The 20239-nt window shown below is 44.1% G+C and overlaps 1 protein-coding gene across 1 annotated transcript in view; it reads left to right on the top strand.

The window, feature by feature from the left end:
• The window catches only part of Tcf7l2 (transcription factor 7-like 2 (T-cell specific, HMG-box)), a 197115-nt gene that overhangs the window by 165957 nt on the left and 10919 nt on the right, over nucleotides 1-20239 (top strand). Inside the window, exons 3-8 of the mRNA XM_013017792.1 lie at nucleotides 5700-5832; nucleotides 8082-8172; nucleotides 10367-10453; nucleotides 15901-16026; nucleotides 16540-16699; nucleotides 17186-17293. Of these exons, the coding sequence (XP_012873246.1) occupies nucleotides 5700-5832; nucleotides 8082-8172; nucleotides 10367-10453; nucleotides 15901-16026; nucleotides 16540-16699; nucleotides 17186-17293 (705 nt within the window). The remainder of the gene's footprint in view (nucleotides 1-5699; nucleotides 5833-8081; nucleotides 8173-10366; nucleotides 10454-15900; nucleotides 16027-16539; nucleotides 16700-17185; nucleotides 17294-20239) is intronic.

The following is a 20239-nucleotide window of genomic DNA, read 5'->3' on the forward strand; positions in this document are numbered from 1 at the left end:
CTGAGGGCCTTTAGAGAAACTTTTCTTTTATAATTTAACTATTCAGTGCTCAGACCCATGGAGCTGAGTGAACAGAGCAGGCTGACCAGGCCAGGGCTTGGCTTGGGAAATAGTTTTCTCTGAGTAGAAAGCCTTAAGCCCTAACAATTTGAAGATTCTGGTCTCCTGCAAATAGACATTGTTTGGAGCATTTAGTGGGTTCAGCTTTTCTATTTTTCCTTTGGTTTCTTGTTTTCCCAGAACTGACTGCATAGAATGTTTTTATCACCTGAATCCTGCTGGGTCCTGATACTACATGTTTGTGTTTGAGATGCAGAAACATCCTATTAAAAGTCTTAGCACACCCCCTCCCCTCCCGCCGCCCAATCCTCTCTCATCACCAGCTCAGTGCTGTGAAACCTCTGCTAAAAATCCTCAGTATATGCTAACTGGGTGCTCTGAGCTGTTCCTAATTTTGGATTTGGGGAAAGGATGGGCAGTGGTCAGGAAACTGATATAGGTGATCAGTGGGAGATTTGATACCCACTCTTGAGTCCTGCAACATCAGCATCCATTGGAAGGTTGGCCCAGGCTAAGCTCAGGGCCTTTCACCCCACCCAACATGGCAGGTACCCATCCCCAGTAATTCATCTCTGCAGATATCACTGGGATGATTGCAGAGTGGGATGGTGGAGGTAGAGAGGCAGGGCTGCAGAATTTGGAAACACTACTGTCCCAAAAAAGGCATGTGTGACCCAGCAAATATTTCTTTAACTACTTTGGGGAACTGGTCACAAGTTCCAAGTATTTGCAGTGAGATTTAATAGAAAAAGAGGGAGACTAGTGTACCTCTCTGTTCCACTAAGAAGGGTTAGCTCTGAATTGCATTGGGGTGGGTTAGAGCACTTGGCTATGGCCATTGGTTAGTCAGACAAGGGTCTCGAAGTGGCTCCCTAGTTGAATTTTAGGTGATGAAATATGGGCAGCTTGCCCATATTTTACATTTTTGTGACTCAAAGATTCCTAGTTTCCTTCCTACTCTCACAGGGTGAAACAAATAATAATAACTTAATCTTCCTTGTCTGTCACCACTATGGCCTTGAACATTAGTTGTCACTGGTTTTGTACCCCAGATAGTTCTGAAGACATACTTAGGGAAAGTAATCACTTTCTAAGGTATTATGTTACAGGTGGTTGCCTTGAGTGTTTGATTCTGTTTCTCCAAAGATAAAAGGGGGAGGAGGTAATTATTATAGGCTTTTTAGTCCAGTACCACCATCCCCCTTCCTCACCCCCAGCTCTGATTGTTGCTGTTTTTTATTTCCCATGATGCATTTCGGGAAAGTTAACTGTGACCCTCCCCCTCACTTTCCACATCTGGATTTTCTTAGGGTAGAACGGTTTTAAACGTAATACTTACAGATCTCTTTAAAGTAATAGGAGCTGTTCAGAGAGAAGGAGAAAGTCAAAGGAAGTCCTTATTTTTTACTTTTTTTTCTGTTTTATTTATATTAGCTCTTATGTTAAAGGTCCTTGCCCTGGTTCTGGAAGGATTTGGTTATCTTCAAGTGTCTTCTTAACTTCTTGGTGGCAGTCTTACTTCTTGACATAGGAAAGTGATGGTTTTTCTCACAAGAAATAATAATGGAAATATAGTATTAAAATGCACATTTTCAAGAAGGGCATGTGCCTGAAGCAGGATGACCAGAGGTCATTCATATAGTCCTGCCCCACTAATGACATCTTTACCTTTGAAACCACAGATGCAGTCTAGACTAAAAGCTTCTAGAGGAGCAGCTTCCTTCCTTACCATTTATACTTGCTGGATTGTAGTTTGCAAAGTTTTGTAGGATGTGTTTAACAGTGATCCACACAGTGTTGAGCGCTTTGTATAAACTGCCTCATTCTATTTCCACAAACCTCACAGTTCACACAGTACTTCCCCAAAGTTTATAGATACAGAAACAAGGTCTTCAGCGCAAGAGAGAGGAAAGGTTACCCAGCCAGACCTTGAGAGATGCTTAGGAATTCCTTGAATTCACAGCCCTTACTCTTAGTTCCTGTTTGAAACCCACACAGTCTAAAACCATTTTAAAGGCACTGGTGCCAATGACCTGGCGTCTGCATAGGATAGGACTGGACTGTTTCAGAAGGACTGTTCAGCCCTGTCTCTGATGCCATGTAGATTAGTTAGAAAGAGTCCAGTCTTTATGTAAAACAAGCCCTTGTGATGGCTCTGTCCTGCTCTTTTTCTTCTGCCATGTGCAGTTGTGGGTTTGGGGTTCTCTGTGAAGTTTTTGAGGCAGTATTCACTGCCCCCATTGTTTGGACATGGTATGGGACGCAGAGTTCTAGAAGACACAGATCATGTCCTTAAGGACATAGCAATGGGAAGGATATCACGTGGAAAGGAAGAACCCATAAGGTTCTGAGGCTGGAAAAGCACAGACATTTGCAAAAAAACACTCCATCGTAAAACAGTCCTGGCGAAGGTAAGTTGCAGCAGGTAGATCCGTCAGACTTAGTCTTGAAACCAGTCAGTTCTGCTCTCAAGACTAGAACCAGTCAGGTCCTACTGATGTATTATGAAGGTCAGACAGGAATACCATAGTAGGTCTCTCTCTCCCTCTCTCCCTCTTCCCCTCCCTCCCTCCTTCCCTCCCTCCCTCTTTCCCCTCCCCCCTTCTCATGCTAAAGACAGGCAGCACCTACAATTCAATCTACTCCATCACCATAGTACAGAGCTTTGACTGGTCACAAGACTGGTTAGGTAGGGTTAGGTATACAAACCAGTACAGGGGCATCAATGACTGTCAAGGAGATTGTTTTATTAAAATTGCCCTTCCACATGTATCTAAGATGAAGAGGGAGAATTAAAATTGAAATACTACACTCATTTTTTTTTGAGTGTAGTATCTCTCATATTTCCCATTCATCTACTTAGAAAGTACCTTGGTATCTGTGTTTTTATGCTGTAGACAGAACCACATCACTAGGCGGCTCCTCCCTAATAAAGACAAATAATAAGTTGTCATCATTAACATGATTATCGAGTGCTAGGGCTGTGCCAGCCCTCCCTGTAGCTTCTATAAGGACCAGGGCTTGAGTCAAGATTTGAACTCCTCTTTTAACCTCTGTGTGTCCCTATGCCTATAGGGTTTTCTGACCTAGGGCTTCTCACTTAGGCCTGCAGAGAGAACCAGCCACAGAGCACTATAGCCTGCATCCTGAGTCTTAGACTTACTCTTATTTCCCAGGACCAGATTGTAAATTCATGATAAATGTCCTGAAAGGTGTGTGACTCAGCCAGGGTTGACAACCACAGGTGGTGGTGTTCAACTTCCATTCCTCTTGGTTTCCGTGATGGATTACATGCCTGTTTTCTCTTCTTACGGTGGTCTTGCTTCAGTGGTACCTGCCTATGTTTCTGTTTTTATTTCTTTTTCTTCCTTTTCCCTCTCTTCCTTCTTATTTCTAGTATTATTATTATTGTCAGTACTCGGGATTGAACCCAGAGCCTTGGACTTAGTACTAGGCAAGTCCTCTACCACTTGAGCCATGCCACCAGTCCCGACCAGACTTACTTTAAGCTGGCTGGAGCCATCCACATTCTGTCATAAGAAGGTACAGGTGCTGTGTATCTTTCCAACCAAATAGAAAACTTTAAGGAGTCAGTAGCAGTTATTCATTTTGCTCCTGATGCTCTCCACTCTGTCCACAATCCTCTTTCTCTCCCTCTATCTCAGCACACTGTGAGAGTTAATCTCATTCTAAATACAAATGTTCCCTTAAAGGATGCTCCTCAGAAGATTCTCTGCACAGGTGTGAGGTGTGGCACTGGCCTGGGCACAGAAGGGCACTGTCCTCAGGGTCACAGCCTGGTCTAGATCTTCCTGGCTGCCAACTCTAAGAGAATATTCATCATTTCCAAAGCTTCCTCTACTCTGGTGGCTTTAGTTTTATTATTTTAATTTGCAGGATGGTAACCAGGCTCCTGAGAGCAACTAGCTAGCCCTTTTCTCTGGAGGAGTCCAAGTTCATTGGACTCTGCAAACAAAGCCATGAGAGGTAGTCTTTTTCTGTAGTTCTTTCTGGAGCCTGAACTAGACTTCTACTGGGGCTTGAACCAAGGGCCTTGAGCTCTCACTCAGCTTTTATGTACTACCACTTGAATCAAACTTCTAATTCTGGGCTTTTTGCTGGTTATTGGAGGTAGAGAGTCTCTCAAATTTATCTACCTGGGCTGGCTTTGAACTGCTATCCTCAGTTCTCAGCCTTCTGAGTAGCTAGGATTATAGGTATGAGCCTCCAGCACCCAGCACTTTATAAAGTTGTCTTCTCCACAATTGAGGGGTAGCAAGAGTTCTTCCCATGTTACATATGGTCCTCATCCCTTAAAAAAGAAAAAGACCAGAGACTGACTCTAAGAAAGCTAACTGCTCAGTGGTCCCTGAACTCAAGAGGCGCTAGTGGGCAGTGCTAGAACCTGACTTCTTTTCTTTTAATGCAATTCCTTTTCCTTGATGTTAATGCAAGTTGTGCCTTCCTAAAAGTAATAAAAGGAAATGAAGACACGTTCGAAAATGAAACTTGACTCTAATCCATTCATCAGCTAACACTAGCCTCTTTATCTTCCCTGGTACCTAATCTGGTTAAATGTCCCTGTTGTAGGATTTTAGTGAAAATCCTCTATTGGGAATAGGGTTTTTTGCAATTGGATTACTCTCAGTAAATGGCCCAGTAGTTCGCTTGTTTCAGCTTAATTTTTTCTTTGTGATCTTGCTGGGCTGAGAGGAGGAGGGGAGTGGATGGAATATCAGCTGGGGAAGAGGAGAGCGGTTTCGGAAGGCCTGTGGATGACAAGAATCATATTTAAAATTCTTTTTTTTTCTGCTTCCCTTCACAGGTTTCCCCCCGCTCCCCCCACCCCATGCTTGTAGTTTGTTTGCTCCAACAGTCCATTTCTCAAATGCATACCTTTTATTAAGCCAATTCATCATCATCCAGTTAATTTATTAGTGGTCCCTGATGACTCCCTAATGAAATTCCTAATGAATCAGGGCTGTGGTAATCTGCATAAAATATGCAGGTGCTTGCCAAGCAGTTTAGAGCTTTCTAGTAAAGTTCATACTCCCACCCAAAGCTTGAGTGGGGCTTTTCATCCTGGCTTCATGGGAAGGATTGCTTGTGTGCCTGCTGTTTCCAAGAGCAGGGAGGGGGAGAGGAGGTGGGCTCGGAGGCTGGGTGGGTGGGATTTGGGCCCTGTTAGGTTTCTTGTAAATGAAGGTTTTCCTGGCTGGTCCCTGTGAAGCCAGCCTGCCTCCTGGAGGTCCCACCGTGGGGTCTTGGGAGGTTGGAGATCCCCCCCTATGTGCACAGTGCAGTAGGCCTAGGAGATAAAAGTCCCCCATTTCCCACTCACCTGCCAATGGGAAAAGTGCAAAGGCCTTGGGCTCCATGTTGGGTGGTGATGAAGAGGGTGTTTAAAAGCCAGGCTCTGTAGGGAGGTGAAAGCCGGAAGCAGACCTAGGCAGAGAGCTGTCTTAAAAACTACTTCTTACTTTTAAGTGGATTGGGGAGGTGGGGGGTAGTGTGGGCAGGGTTGAGTGTCTCTCACGACATCAAGGTGCGAGGGTGTTGCAGGGGACCAGGGCCTGTGCTCTGAAGTCTTGGGCTGCCGGGGCCAGCTGACAGTGGCTTCCTCTGTTCTTCCCCGACAGTCGAACAAAGTGCCCGTGGTGCAGCACCCCCACCATGTCCACCCGCTCACGCCTCTCATCACCTACAGCAACGAACACTTCACCCCGGGAAACCCACCTCCACACTTACCAGCTGACGTAGACCCCAAAACAGGTAGGTCATGGACTGGGCTGCTGTGGTAGAAGGCTGGGCTGGGCTTGAGGGTCTCCAGAGGACTGCGTGGGCCTCCATAAGGAGTCCAGGTGGGCCTACAGAGACAGGGCTGGAAATGAGGGTAGAGGCTGAATAGGACCTAGGAGGCCGCATCCTGGCAGGGTAATCCTTTTCTTCTTCCCTTTGGAGAAGTCCATTTGTAGGAATCCGATTTCTGTAGGGGACTTGAAAGGGGGTCGTCTTTGGAACCCAGCATTGGATTCCTGCCCAAACAGAGTAGAGGCCTCTCCTACTGGCCTCTCCTAGACTCTGGCTCAGTTTCCTGGGAGGATAAGAGGCCTGACAGCATTGGTTCTCAGGACCTCAAGTCACTAGCACAGACTCATTGCTGGATTCCTTACAGGGTTTTGAGGGGCTATATTCGGTTCCTCGCCTTGTGCCCCCTTGCATCCTTTGTTTTGTCAAACCCAATTTATAGATGTGAAAACTGAAGTCCGGGAAGATTATGTTAGGACAACCAGCAGGGGCCCAGGCGGTGCTGCTGCATTCTCCTCCAGCCGTTATTTCCCTCCGTCTCTTCTTCCCACTCCATCATTGACCAGTTTCCAATTTTTGTTGCTGCCTGTTTGTCTTGTTTTGTTTTTGTTTGTTTTTCAAGAGGGGAGAAGCAAGGAAGACAGAGTCACCTTATACTCCTCCTTACAAGGTCAAGTCTAACGAACATCCACAGCTTGTGGACCGGTCCACTTAGGAGACTCGCAAAGGCTCAGGCTGCTCAGAGGCTCCCCTCCCACTTAGTGGGTTAGTCCACTGGAGGGATGGGTCTCTAATGGCCCTTCTGAGTCTCTTTTCAGAGGGAGTTGTTGGTGCTTTGGTGAGGTGGCCTGGCCTCCACTGCCCCTGAAAGAAGCCACACATTAGCTGGTTCTCACTCAGCCTCTGAGCCCCCTTTGTGCTGGTGGAAGACCCAGCCTAGCACAGCAGGGCTGGAAGAGGCAGTAAGCCTGCCCCAGGCTCTGCAAGTGAATGGCAGTGTCAATGTCTCATTTAAATAATGGTAGACCAGGGAATAGCTTTTAAATGGTTATCGTAAAACATATGATTAACGTCTGTGGACTGTTTACTTTTCCTCTGTGAACATTCTTTCAAGTGTGCAAATGGCTCCGTGTAGGGTCCAACACCAGCTAATCTGTTTGGTTTTTGTAATAGAGAGAAAGCAATGTCTGCGTGAAAATGTCACCCAGGGAGACTTAATTTATAGATTAAAAGCTTCCTGAACGAATTTTTTTAAAAAAGTTTTTTGTTTTTTTTTTTTAAAGAATCCATGTACATGCAGCTCACTCAGTTCAGTACTCCATGTTAATTCTGCTTTTCTGTGCATTTCTTTTTGCTTAGTGCTTTACTGTACAGATCAGAGCCCCCTGTCAGAACTGCTCCTATGAAATTAAGAAGTGTGCTGCGGTGTGTCCCTTCAGCACACTTTGATGTGTGCCTTGGGAAGGGTCCTGGCCACTTTGATTCAATGGGAGGAGGGGGTGGTGGGTTCTCCAGCTGGCTGAGCACCCCAAGCTTCTGGCTTCTCCTTGCCTGTTCAGTTCTGACGTCTGGGAATAAGATGCCAATTGGCGTGTGGTGGTTTTCACAACCCATCTTCTCAGGTACTTGCAACCTATAGGATTTACGTCTTTGGAAAGATGGTAGGGTAACACTCCCTTAAAATTGAGTTACAAGCAGCAATACCAGCACTCCAGAGGTAGAAACAGGAGGATCACAAATGTGAGTACAGCCTGGGCTACCTAAAGCTTATCTCAAAAATGCAAAATAGTGTTACCAAGAAGAGAAGTAACACTCTGTGGGAAACTCATTTACAGTGAGAAGGACAAGTCCTAAGGCCAAAGGAATTATGTGTTCACCTACTATGTGCCAAGCCCTTCTGATTTTTTTTTAAGCTTAAAATAATCACCTTGAGTCACAAGAGACAGAAATACCAAAGATGGAATTCTCTAAGTCTTGAGTTCAGCCAAGTTACTCATCCACCTAGAATGAAATGTCCAAGTTGAGGCTCTGAGAAAATGATCAGAAACCCCAGCTACAACTCTTGACATGAGAATCCTGAATGGCCTCATGATGGGATTCAGGAAGTGATAGATGCCCCTCTCTATCCTTCCCCCATTTCCATCCTCCAACAGCTGCAATTGCATTCTCCCCCTTCTCAATACTTAAAATATTGCTACTTTTTTTTCTCCCAGGAATCCCACGGCCTCCACACCCTCCAGATATATCTCCGTATTATCCACTATCGCCCGGCACTGTAGGACAGATCCCCCATCCGCTAGGATGGTTAGTACCACAGTAAGGAGTTCCATTTTTTTTTTCGACTTCTTTTTTTGTTGCTTAAATGGGCATGCTTATCATTGTGTGTGCGCCTGTGTGCATGTATGTGTGCATGTACGTGTGTGTGTTATGTGCATGCACATGTTTCAGAAGAGCAGGGCTGACAGGATAGCATGGGGCAATACTGCTGAGGTATCCCAAAACTGCAGACAAATATGCCATTCAAATAGGTTATGTAGAAGGGGATCTATTCTAGATCCACAGTCCCCAGAGTATGCTTAAGATACTTGCCAGATGCTATGCCTATAATCCTAGCCACTCGAGGCTGAGATCCTCAGATCTCAGAAAAGAGCAGAAAAGTCTGTGAGACTCTTTATCTCCAGTTAAACTACAACAAAAACAAAAAAGGCTCCTCCCCCTAGAAGTGGAGGTATGGTTCAAGTGGTAGAGTGCCAACCATGACAGAAAAAGAAGAACGAGAGTGTGAGGCCCTGAGTTCAAGCCCCAGAACAGGGTATTTTTGGAATTGCTAGAGGCTCTGAGGGCTTCTACACAATAAAACTGACTGTGGGTGGGAGTCATTGGGCTGAGCTCTCCCTTTTAGGTGGTTCCTATAAGGGGACTAGAATAGGAGCAACATTGGTGAGCTCTAGGTGCAATTGGGAATTCTCCTCATTCAGCAATGTATGCCCAGTCCCAAATCAGCAATTGCTCCTAAAGATTGGCATCAGCAAAAGGAAAGTGAAGCCTCTGTGTCACTTAAGAACCATCTCTTGGAGAGTTTGTTTGCATGTGGAGGGTGAGGAAAGGCAGCTGGAATTCTTGCTGTGTGCAGGATTTCCCTGCTACAAGCCCTAGGTCTTCACAGTGCTCAGAGTAACTGCCTTTTGTAGCTTGAAAGCATAATGCATTTCCAATCTAGGGCAGATTGTCCAACAAGCTCAAAGTTCCGAGTCCAATCCTTAGTAACTACGTACATGCATGTATACAAACACATTATATACAGTACTGCATGCTTACGTATCCATAAAGTATGTGTAAAAAGGAATACCTTGTGCATATTGTGTGTTCACATAAACATGCATGGAATGTTTTGAGATTATACATTGGTGCATATGTATAAAAATTTCTCCAGGTATATCAGTAATGAGTACTATAAAACACAGGGCAATGTTGAGTGTGAAAATAAATTCTATAAAACTCTCAAATTTGGGTCTTAGGGAGGAGAGCCTTTTGTAACCTTACCAAAAATTATATGTTGAAGTAGTTCATCTCTTAATTCTACCTTGATTTCTCTAGTTCACTGTGCTATTTTTTTTTTAACAAAAACAAAACCAGATTGCTCTCTACTACACGAATATCAGCTTTGGGTGCAGTTTCTTATTTTTAGTTCTTATTTTTAGTCCAGTGCAGTGGATATGAGCATGGAGCTTGTGACCCATTTCTTCTCAAATGGATGGGACCAATCCTTGATAGTTCTCAGTCATATGTGGCCCACTCAGCTAGCTGATGGGGAGATACTGAAGTCTAGATGAAAAAGAATTGCCAGCTCAGACAGCCCTCTGTCAGGAAAAGTTGTGTGTCTTTCATGAGGATGCTATTTTGCATGTTGCTGTATTTTTTAATTATTGTAATGAGGTGTGATTGTCTATTGGTTACCCACAATTCTTCTTGGGGACTCTCCCCCCGGTAACTCTTGTCAACACTTGTTAATTTGACAAAAGGCTACAAATTAAGCTCTGTTAATTTAATGTTTTCTCACCGAGATCTAAATACCGAAAGAGGCCCAAAGCGCAACCAAAGTCCTTTGATTCACTGTACTTTATTTTGGTATAAATTTACATTCATTATTGTTTTCCTTTGGATGTGTAGCCCTCAATTAGTGTGATGGCTCCATTAAAGCAAGTGAGACTTCGCCTTTAATTATTGCAACAAAACACCTAGTTTCAGCTTGGGGAGAGGGTCTCTATTGACATAAGCAGAGGTTATAAAATTTAATTAGCCATTCCTATCAGATTTATGGCATTCAAATTGTTCTGTGTTTCTTCCCTTTGATCCTTCCTGTACAATCCCCAAGATTTTTGTTCTGATCAAATGAGAATAAAGCTTACTATGCAGAGAACTTTTCCCGGCTTTTCTTTTTCTTGTCCCCGCCCCCAGCCTCGCTTCCTGTCTCTCACTTTGTACCCCTTCTTTGTAGGCAAGGTCAACCAGTATACCCAATCACGACAGGAGGATTCAGGCACCCCTACCCCACAGCGCTGACTGTCAACGCTTCCATGTCCAGGTGAGTTCCAAGAACGAGACCTCCATCCAAGGATACAGGGCGGCTCTCAGCCCTTTAGACAGCCGCCACGCCACCTAGGAACAAAGAGCGCAAAACAGATGTGGCATTAGCCATCTCGACTTCCAAGTCAAGCAGTGTCCAGTTGTAAGGTTCCATCCTGGGACAGTGAATTTGACCAAGTTAATAAGGCCTGTAGAGGAAAGCAGTCAGGATACACAAAATGCCATTTCTGTTTTATCCTGTGCTTGGTAAGAAAGAAGAACCTGGTGTTCATTTTATTATTATTATATAATGAGTTTGGAAAAAAAAAAACCACTGGTCTTTTCAAAGCTTGGATTCTGATTGAGAGTCCATAAGAAAGCCTTCTGAGGAGTTTAAAATGAACCACGTACATATGGATTTTTACATTTTTCTAGTAGCCATCTTGGTTGCTTTTGTTTTTTGTTTTTTTAAAGGTAAAGTTATATTCAGGGATGTTTGCTCAACTCAGTACAGTATGGCCAAAAATACTATTATTTGGACATGCTACCACTGTACCCCTTTAATACAGTTTACCTTCTTCTTGGTGCCTGGGTTTAGTAATCTGATGTGTGTCTTCGCAGTGCATCTCAATTTGTACCACATTTGAAGTACTCAATAGCCACATGTGCCCAATAGCCACTTAATTGACCTGTGTAGACCAAAATCTATGAAAGCTTGAAAACAGTAATTGTGGGTATACACACATTCTTGTATGCCTATATTTGAGGACTATAAAGAATACCCAACATACACACATATTCTAAGTTCTCATTTTGCCCCCTCTAATTAATTCTGGCTAATTTTTCAGTGACTGCTAGTTTATTTACAAACTGGATGGCAGCAGTATGTTTAAGTAGTCACTAATTGCTCCTAATGATAGTTTTATTTTCTGTTCATCTGATTTTCAGTCAAGTTAATTAAATCGGTGGAGGTTTAGACTTTCCTGATGGGCTGAAAGAACCAATCCATTTTGATGATGGTGCATAATGTAATTAGCATGCATTACCCGGCAGAGATGCTTGCCTTACTCTCTGTAGCCCACATGAGAAGCCACGGCCAGAGGTAGCTCTGGGACAGCAGGCCATGATGCGTCTATTCTTTCATACAAATCCCTGTTTGGGTGAGGAACGGAGTGAGCATCACTTAAGTGTATCTAGCATTTGTAATGGTGCCATAGGTCGCATGTAATAACCAAGATTCACTTCCCAGGTATGGTACATCACCTGCATTTCAGAATGCAGGCCAATATTAGTTAGGTGGGAACGTACTTTTTTGGGGGGGGGATCCTTGCATCTAGTGAGAGTAGGAAGGTTACCACTCCTCAAATGATGTCGTCACAGCTCCACAAAGGATAGCAACAAATGGGGAGCCTCCTAGGAGGAGAGAGGGAGCGGCTGAGGACCTGCAGCTCTCCCCCCCACCCCCCCTGCAGCTCTCCCTGGTCATTCTTGGTGTTTGTTTATTGGAACATCCAGAGATGGAAAATACTGAAGTCATCACAGAATAGGGATGGGGGTTAAGCTTATCAATTGAATTATCATTAGGAGGTTATTTCATGTTACAGGAAAGGAAGGGAGCAGTGGGAAGAAAGGTTAGGGGCTCAAGGTGGGGGAGGGGAGGAGGAGGCAGCGGCCGATTCCCCAGGTAGGCTATATGAAAGATAGCTAGTTAAAAAGCGTATACAGCAAATTAAATACATTATTGTGGTAATGGAGCGACAGAAGTATAGGTCTATTATACTTATGGCAGTTATAGCAAATGTAGGCAGCTTGCCCTGTTGCAGAACACCCTTTGATAATTCATTCTATTCAGCAGCGGGGCCAGGACTTCTCAGAATTAAGTGATGGGTCATTATACTTTAAACACCATGGAGAAGCCTAGATTGGCAATTAAACAGCTCTTGCTGACACTCACTTGTGCCACCCTGTGACCCCCTTTAGATTGAGATGTTGGAGCTCCAGGCCCTCAGCCTGCTAAATTGGTGCAAGGCTCTTCTCCTGACGAGAGCGGGCTCTGAAATCTGCCGGCTTCAAAGAGAGCGAGATCATGTATAAACCATAATGTGGGTGCACCGTGGCTCACAAAAAATAAGGCAGGAAGAGATGAAATGTTACAAGTGCAAGGGGGAAAATGAGAGAATAATGACAAACCTAATGCAACTCAAAGCAGGATTGTTGCACAGGAAAATGCATCCTACTGCTTGTGCATAAAATCAAGGCCGGCAGATGACATCCAGTTAACAGAAACGTGTCAACAGTGAAGCAAAGTGAGAGTGAGTCCAAGAGAAACCCCCGAGACAGCCAGAAACAAAAATTAGTTGTCCTTAACAAGTTAAGGTTCATCATTATATTCTGGCTTGGAGCCATAAGAGCAGACGGGGGTGTATAATGAGCTGCTTGGAATTTTTAGGGTGTTTATTGCATTTCATGAAACAGTTGTCTGCAGAAAGGAAATTTCTGGAGTGGAGGTATTCACACAGGTCATGCAGGCAGGCATGCACCAGTCTCCCAGCTTGTACATTTTTCAGATAGATGAGTAGGTCGGTAGGGGTAGCTTGGATGTGTTTGTTCTTCATGGATACGCTTGAAATTGGTCCTCATCCTCAATTTGTCCTCATTCTCAAATTATGCTTTTGTTTGTTTGTTTGTTTTGTTTTGTGCCAGTATTGGGGCTTGACCTCAAGTCATAGACACAGTCTCTTTTGCTCAAGGCTGGCACTTACCACTTTGAGGTACAGCTCTACTTCCAGTTCTTTTGGTACTTAATTGGAGATGAGAGTCTCACGGACTTTTCTGCCTAGGCTGGCTTCAATACATAATCATCAAATCTCAGTCCCTTGAGTAGTTAGGATTACAAGCATCAACCACCACTAGCACTTGGCTTTGCCTCTTTGGTGATTTGGTGCATATGTGTATACAAATATGCATGCATGTGCGCACACAATCTCTCCCCGTTTCTCTCGTCTGGGAACATATGTATTCAAACTCACAGTAGAATCTGCCACTTTACTTCTTCACCTAAGGGCTGCAAAGAACACGTGTTCTTAACTCAGGTTTCCACTGAGCCCTTCAAGCAATGACAAAGAGCCTGAGCCTCCCAAGCGTTTGTTCTTCTTTTCCATTTTATGAAGGGAATAGAAATTAGTTATGTTTCTCCTAGCCCCTTACTTTTTCCTTCTCTCTCTCCTTGGTTCTTATTTAAAAAACATCTTATCCTTCCCAAACTACAACACTGGATTAAGTTTGTAAAGACAGCTATGGGAGGGCTTCACTCCACAGTGGAATTTCTGAGTCAGGTAGCTCTGGTGACCCTGGGCCATACAAAGATCAGCATTGTTTATGGATTTTTTTAAGAAAAATTTATTATCTTTAAGTGGTTGTACAAAGAAGTTCCCATTCTACAAAACAGTATATGAATACAAAGTGTCTGATAACATTGTCTCTATTCATCTGTATACTGCTCATTTTTTCATTTTTTGAAGCCAGTTTTTTTTTTGTAAATAACTACATTATTTGGGCTAAATGGAAAAATGATTTGCAGTCCATTTATGGAACGAGCTTCGGCTTTAAGTAGAATACCATTTGGAATAGCTAATGATAAAGCCCTATTAGGATCTCTTGTTTCCATTGGAGCGAGAGTTTTTAAAGAGTAGATTGTTTCTCCTGGGATGGTGGTGGGGTTGGGTTTGGTCTATTCTGGGTTTGGTTTATTTAGGAAAGCAGTAGTTGGCATGATCCACATGCCTTTCACCTGGACAGACTACCAGCTGTTTCCTGCAGTGTCTCTGGACCGCCAGAGCCCAGGGCCGCCATTTTGTATTCTTTGAGATTTGGTCCTTTTCTTTTCCACCTTTCCTCCACAGTATATGCTACTGTGAAGGGATTAAGGGAGAACATAGGGAACAATTATTTTACCCAGGATATGGCACAGAAGCTCCAAGCATATCAGAAAAGGGGTAATTCATTCATCCCATCTAGTTGTCAGTTTGCAGATGGGCCAAGAGCAGTTTGAAACTAGTTCTTTGTGTCCTGGCTAATTTGCATGGTTGGAAAATGCCAACTCAAGGACTAACATGTATTGTAGAGAACTTTTCAGAAGTAAACAGTATTATAGGAGAACACTCAAACTTTATCTATACTTATATACACACTATTTGTTAAACACAAAAAAGCTTTATTATTTACACACATACATACACAATTTGTTTTGAGTGCAAATACTGGGGCTTAAACTCAGAGTTGCTCATTCTTATTTAGCTTCTTCCACTCAAGGCTGGTGCTTTATCAATTGAGCCACACGTCCACTTCCACTGTATCCTTTCTTTCTTTCTTTTTTTTTTTTTGGTTGGTCATGGGGCTTGAACTCTGAGCCTGGGCGCTGTCCCTCAGCATTTCAGCTCAAGGCTAGCACTCCACTACTTGAGCCACAGCACCACTTCTGGTTTTCTGAGTGGTTTATTGGAGATAAGAGATCACAGATTTTCCTGCCTGGCCTGGCTTTGAACATATCCTCAGATCTCAGCCTCCTGAATAGCTACAATTACAGGCATGAGCCACCAGCACCCGGCTTGTATCCTTTCTTTATTTGTAATTTTTATAGCCATTTAGAAGGCTTTTGTATGATGTATAAATAACATATTAAGTGAAAGTAATAAAGGGATCCTAAATCATACAGGAGGAAGGTCATAAAACGAGACTTCATTTTTTTACATTTGTGTGTATGCATGTACTTGTACTTTTCTTTTATGTTTGGCTATGAGAGAATGCACATTTATCTGAAATGTCCATGATTTATGCTGAGAACCAAATAGGGAATATAATATTTCTCTTTTTTTGCCTGACTCTCTCTTATTCCTGTCCAATGGTGGTATAGCAACAAAAAGGAAACAAAATTAAAATTGTATTGCAGTCCATCAGCAGAATAAGCCTTAATGAGGCTTACATAGCATTGTCAAAAATGTATGTATGTTTCAGCCGCGTTAATATTTTATTTAGCTGTCAATATACAACAAAAGACTTCACCTTTCATTTGAAGAGCTGATTAGGACTTAGGAAATTGTCTTCTTAGATCCCACTAATAATGCTTCAAATAAACACGGTGGACGTGTGATTTCCGGCAGGTAGTCCAAGCCTACTTTTCCAACCTAGTACATCGGTTGAATTTGTCTTTTGCTAAAGATATTAAAAGTCATAATGTCTTGTGTCGGTAGCAATAATGAAGGGAGAAGATTGGCTTTAATGACATTAGAGAATCATGATGTTTAATTTATTGCTAATTAATGCTGACAGGTTTCATATGCCTTGGGTTGCTTTCATGTGAATATTGCGTGGCTTTTTCTTTTTTTTTTTCGTTTAAATTATGTGTACACATCCCTCCTCATTCATTCATTTTGATTCTGACGATTTACACAGCTTTCTGTCTTCTAGGTTCCCTCCCCACATGGTCCCACCACATCATACTTTACACACGACCGGCATTCCCCACCCGGCCATAGTCACACCAACAGTCAAACAGGAATCCTCCCAGAGTGACGTCGGCTCACTGCACAGCTCGTGAGTGTTGCCCTGGTCCCTGCATGCTTTGCGCTCTGGTGTCCTTCTTGGACCCAGTGAGCACCTGAGCCAAGGGGGCTTTTCTATAAAGAGCGAGATGGTTTCCTCTGATTGTCCTGCTAAGATCTTTTTTTTTGGGGGGGGGAGGATGGGGGGATGGAGAGGGGTGGGGATTGACTTGGGTGGATTGAGACTTGCAGCTACTTCCTGGCCTCAAAGCCTGAAATGGAACATTGTCTGAAAGCCTGTGTGCGTGGTGGGGAACCTGAGTCAGTATGCTTCTCCTGGGCCTCAGGAACATGTCTGTTGGTAAAGCAATAAAGAATCTCTTGTTTCCTCGCCTGCTCCCCAACCTATTTTTGTTCCTGGTCTGAGGTGGAATGGTGCTTTTTATTCAAAGCTGGCAGGCTTGGGTGGGGAGGATCCCGGGTGTGGGTTTTCGGCTTGGGAGGAATTTGGACCGTGGGATTGTTCATTGGGTTGTTTGTGTCTGTCTGTTTTGTCTGTATCCAGAAAGCATCAGGACTCCAAAAAGGAAGAAGAAAAGAAGAAACCCCACATAAAGAAACCCCTTAATGCGTTCATGTTGTATATGAAGGAAATGAGAGCAAAGGTGGTGGCGGAATGCACATTGAAAGAAAGTGCCGCCATCAACCAGATCCTGGGGCGAAGGGTAGGTAACCCCCTAATAGGAGGGGGACAGGTGGTGGGAATAGATTAAGGGCTTCCCCTTCAACCATTCTTTAAAAAATGTTTCGACCAATGTTAGGGCTTGAACTCAAGGCCTAGATGCTGTGCTTTTCCTTTTGCTCAAGGCTGGTATATTTCCAATTGAACTTTTTGGTGGTTAATTCAAGGTAAGAGTCTCACAGATTTTCCTGTGAGACTTTAATCATCAGATCTCAGCCTCCTGAATGACTAGGATTTACAGGCATGAGCTACTAATACCCAGCTTTTTCAACCTATATGAATCTTCAAGTAGCCTTCACGGTGTCAAGAACAGCCACATGTACCCTAGAGCCAGTCGATGACACGCATCTACAGACTGGACCATTATTGGATGCATGTGTCCTCAAAAATACTCATTCTTCACCCTTGTTGGCCACGGTGTAGTTGGTGATGTTTTTGTATATCTCTACCCTACCCCTGTCCCTTCCAGTGGCATGCACTGTCTAGAGAAGAACAAGCAAAGTACTACGAGCTGGCCCGGAAGGAGCGACAGCTTCACATGCAGCTGTACCCTGGCTGGTCTGCGCGGGATAACTATGTAAGTGGACCGTTTTGTGTAGGGCTGTCTTGCAGAGCATAGGTCTGAACAGACTGAGAGAATGGTCACTGCCAACTTGAGGCAGGCCTTGGAATTACCATTCCATTCCTCTCACTTCTGGGACCATTTGTGTCTCATCCTCTTAACCGAACTGAAGGGTGGCATCACGATTTTTTGTCCTGGTCTGCCAGCACAGGCATTCTGAAGGGAGGGAAGGAAGCCAGGGTCCGTGTGCTGGATCGCAGAGGTTCATACTTCTTGCTCATTTCTTAGGAGAAGTGGGATATGTCCCAAGGAGGGGCTTAGTTTCCAGATTCGGTCCTCTGTAGTCTGTGGCAGACATCAGTGGTGTGGCTTTATGAAACACCACTGAGGAGGGGAGAAGGGAACTAGTTTGTCCCTCACAAGTCTTAAAGCAGGGGTATGGCCTTTTTTTTTTTCCTTCTGGTAGTGCTGGGGATTGAACCCAGGGCTTTATACATATACATTCTAGGCAACCTCTCTAACACTACGCTCTACCCCCTAGCCTTGGACATCCAGGCTTAAGAAGGAAAAGCAAAACAAGTATCTTAGGCCAGGCTGAAGTAAAGGTTGAAAGCCTACTTCATCCTGAGAGGAACGTGATGGAAATATCCCTGAAAGTCGCGAGTGGAGTCTTCCTTTGGCAGGTTGAAGTGAGGCTGGGCACATGGGTGGAGAACAGCATGCGTTAGGTGATGTGTGTTACTGGGCTCTTTGTTGTTGCAGGATTTGCCTGATTTTCCATCCTGGCTTTCAGATGGTTCCCAGTAGCTAGGACTGTCAATTCCCCTGGTTCCTTTCCTGCCTGTTGTCCTCCGGAGCCCTCTGTCATTTCCTATCAGTATTTCTGACCTTGCCTTTTGCCTAGTAGCTCAAATATTCTAGGCTTTCCTTTCTCTCTAGATGGGTAAAATGCTTCTCTCTTTGCTCAGTATTTATGACAGGTAGTTTCATGAATTCTTTTTGCCATCTTTTTGGAGGGGCAAATACAGCTTCCTTTCAATGCCTCCCCTTGCTGCTGTCATGGAGCCAGGAGAATCACTGAGCGAGTTAGTCCTCCAAGTCCACTCTCGCATTGGCTCTCTCGGTAGGGGTCAAGGTCATTACCGTCTTCCAGATTTCAGACTTGCTGTGCACAAGGCAGATTCTGCGGGGTTAAGCATCAAGTCAGATGTGGCTGTTCTCTTAGCAATAGCCATCCTCCAGACAATCACCAGCATTGTCCTGTGTGGCTCTCGGTGGTGGCAGCTTTCTTCTACTCCAATGAGCCACTTCACCTTGGCTCTCTGCTTAGTCTTCCGCCCTTTATTTCTGTTCTCGCCTTGATTTTCTTTTATTAGCATAAAAATACAAAATGCTTTGAGAGTTGGTATGTCAGCCATGTTCAGGGGCCATGCTAATCTTCTCTGCATCATTCCAATTGCCTTCTTATCTTGAAACCTGTGCTTGTTTGCTGCTGATTGCTGTGTAGACAAGGAGCTGAAAGGAAGGACGCTACTGGGTTTCAATTCCATGTTTCATTCTGGGTCCCTTCTGGGCCCTACCCTGGCTGGCAGCATCTGTCTGTGTCTCCTGGGAGCTGACACTGGGATTAGTGCAGGTCTGTCTGGATTGGAACTTCGAGCTGAGAGCACTTGTCTCCCACCGATGGACATTACAGGGTCTTAGGTGCTTGGAACCTTTTGGCTCATCCTTAGCATGTGAGCACCAGGGAAGCCTTTCTTCTGGGACTGAAAGGAAGAGGATGAGACAGTTAATGCCCTCCCACAGGCTTTCTGTGCACCCCTACCTGACCCTGAGGTAGAGTTTTCCAGCAGCTTAGGCAGCTCTAAGCCTGCACATGCACAGCTGTGTAATTTCAGGACAGTGGCTCTCCTGGCTTCAAGGCAGAAGTTCTTAAGAATTCAGCTTCTCCCTGCAACAGACCCAATTCATTGAGTTGTCTCGAGTGGTACCACAGGAAGCACATTCAGCTTCTCTATGGAACATGTCCCAATAGAAATTTGGGAACACCAAGGTGCCTTCATGGACAACGGCCTGGGATGTATACTATACAGCTCTAAAGTGTGTCATTTCTGCTAGGAATGATGCGAATGATACCCCAGATCTCTACAGAGAGACTTACCTGGTAGATATCCAAGCTTTTTGTGATGTGTGTTCTAGGTTTTGGTAGATCCTTAAGGTACTTGGCTTACTTCTGTTCCCTTCTGCATGGGGGAAGGTGGTTTAGAAAATAGGGATGCTGAGACTTGGAAAGAGGTTTAGTGGTTGTCTGGATTTAGGCTTACAAACTTTATGTCTAGAAAGGATGCTGTCAGATTCCTGTTTTGATGGCCCATGACGCCTTTCTATGAACTCACATGTGCTTCTTGCTTCAGTGGCCCAGAGGACACCTTGGGGACAGGAATCTTAGAATGGAAGCTTTGATAGATTTGTTGGTATAGATATTTGTTAGTTTTCCTTTGTTAACTAACTTGACATAGGAGTATCTGCAGATGACTTAGGTCATTGTGAAGTTGGAGGTTTTCTGGAGAATGTTTCCTGAGCCAGCCTCTCTCTTCTTCCACAGCCCTGTGCTTTCAGCCAAATGTGACAGAGCCTTTATGTCACTAGCTTTGGCGATTAGAAGTGGGTAAAGCTGTCCCCTTTGGGGATTCTTGGGGTTATTCCTTAGAGCACTAAAGAAAATGCTTGGCTTCCACATTTGTAACATCATGTTAGATTATTTCTGTGGCTTTAGGTAAAAGAAGTAAATCTTGCTTGCCTGCTTGACTTGTGAGACCCTTCCTTCTCTTTTTATAAGATAGCCAGCCTGCCTTACAATCAAATAATGGTAATTAATTCTGTCACATCTTTCTGTTAAAACACAGTCCCTGTCCCCTCAAAGCCCATTGTCAGCCCCTTGCTTTAATTGTGAACATCTCT

The sequence above is a fragment of the Dipodomys ordii genome, unplaced genomic scaffold, assembly GCF_000151885.1.
Source record: "Dipodomys ordii isolate 6190 unplaced genomic scaffold, Dord_2.0 Scaffold36, whole genome shotgun sequence".
In the NCBI taxonomy this organism is placed as follows: domain Eukaryota; kingdom Metazoa; phylum Chordata; class Mammalia; order Rodentia; family Heteromyidae; genus Dipodomys; species Dipodomys ordii.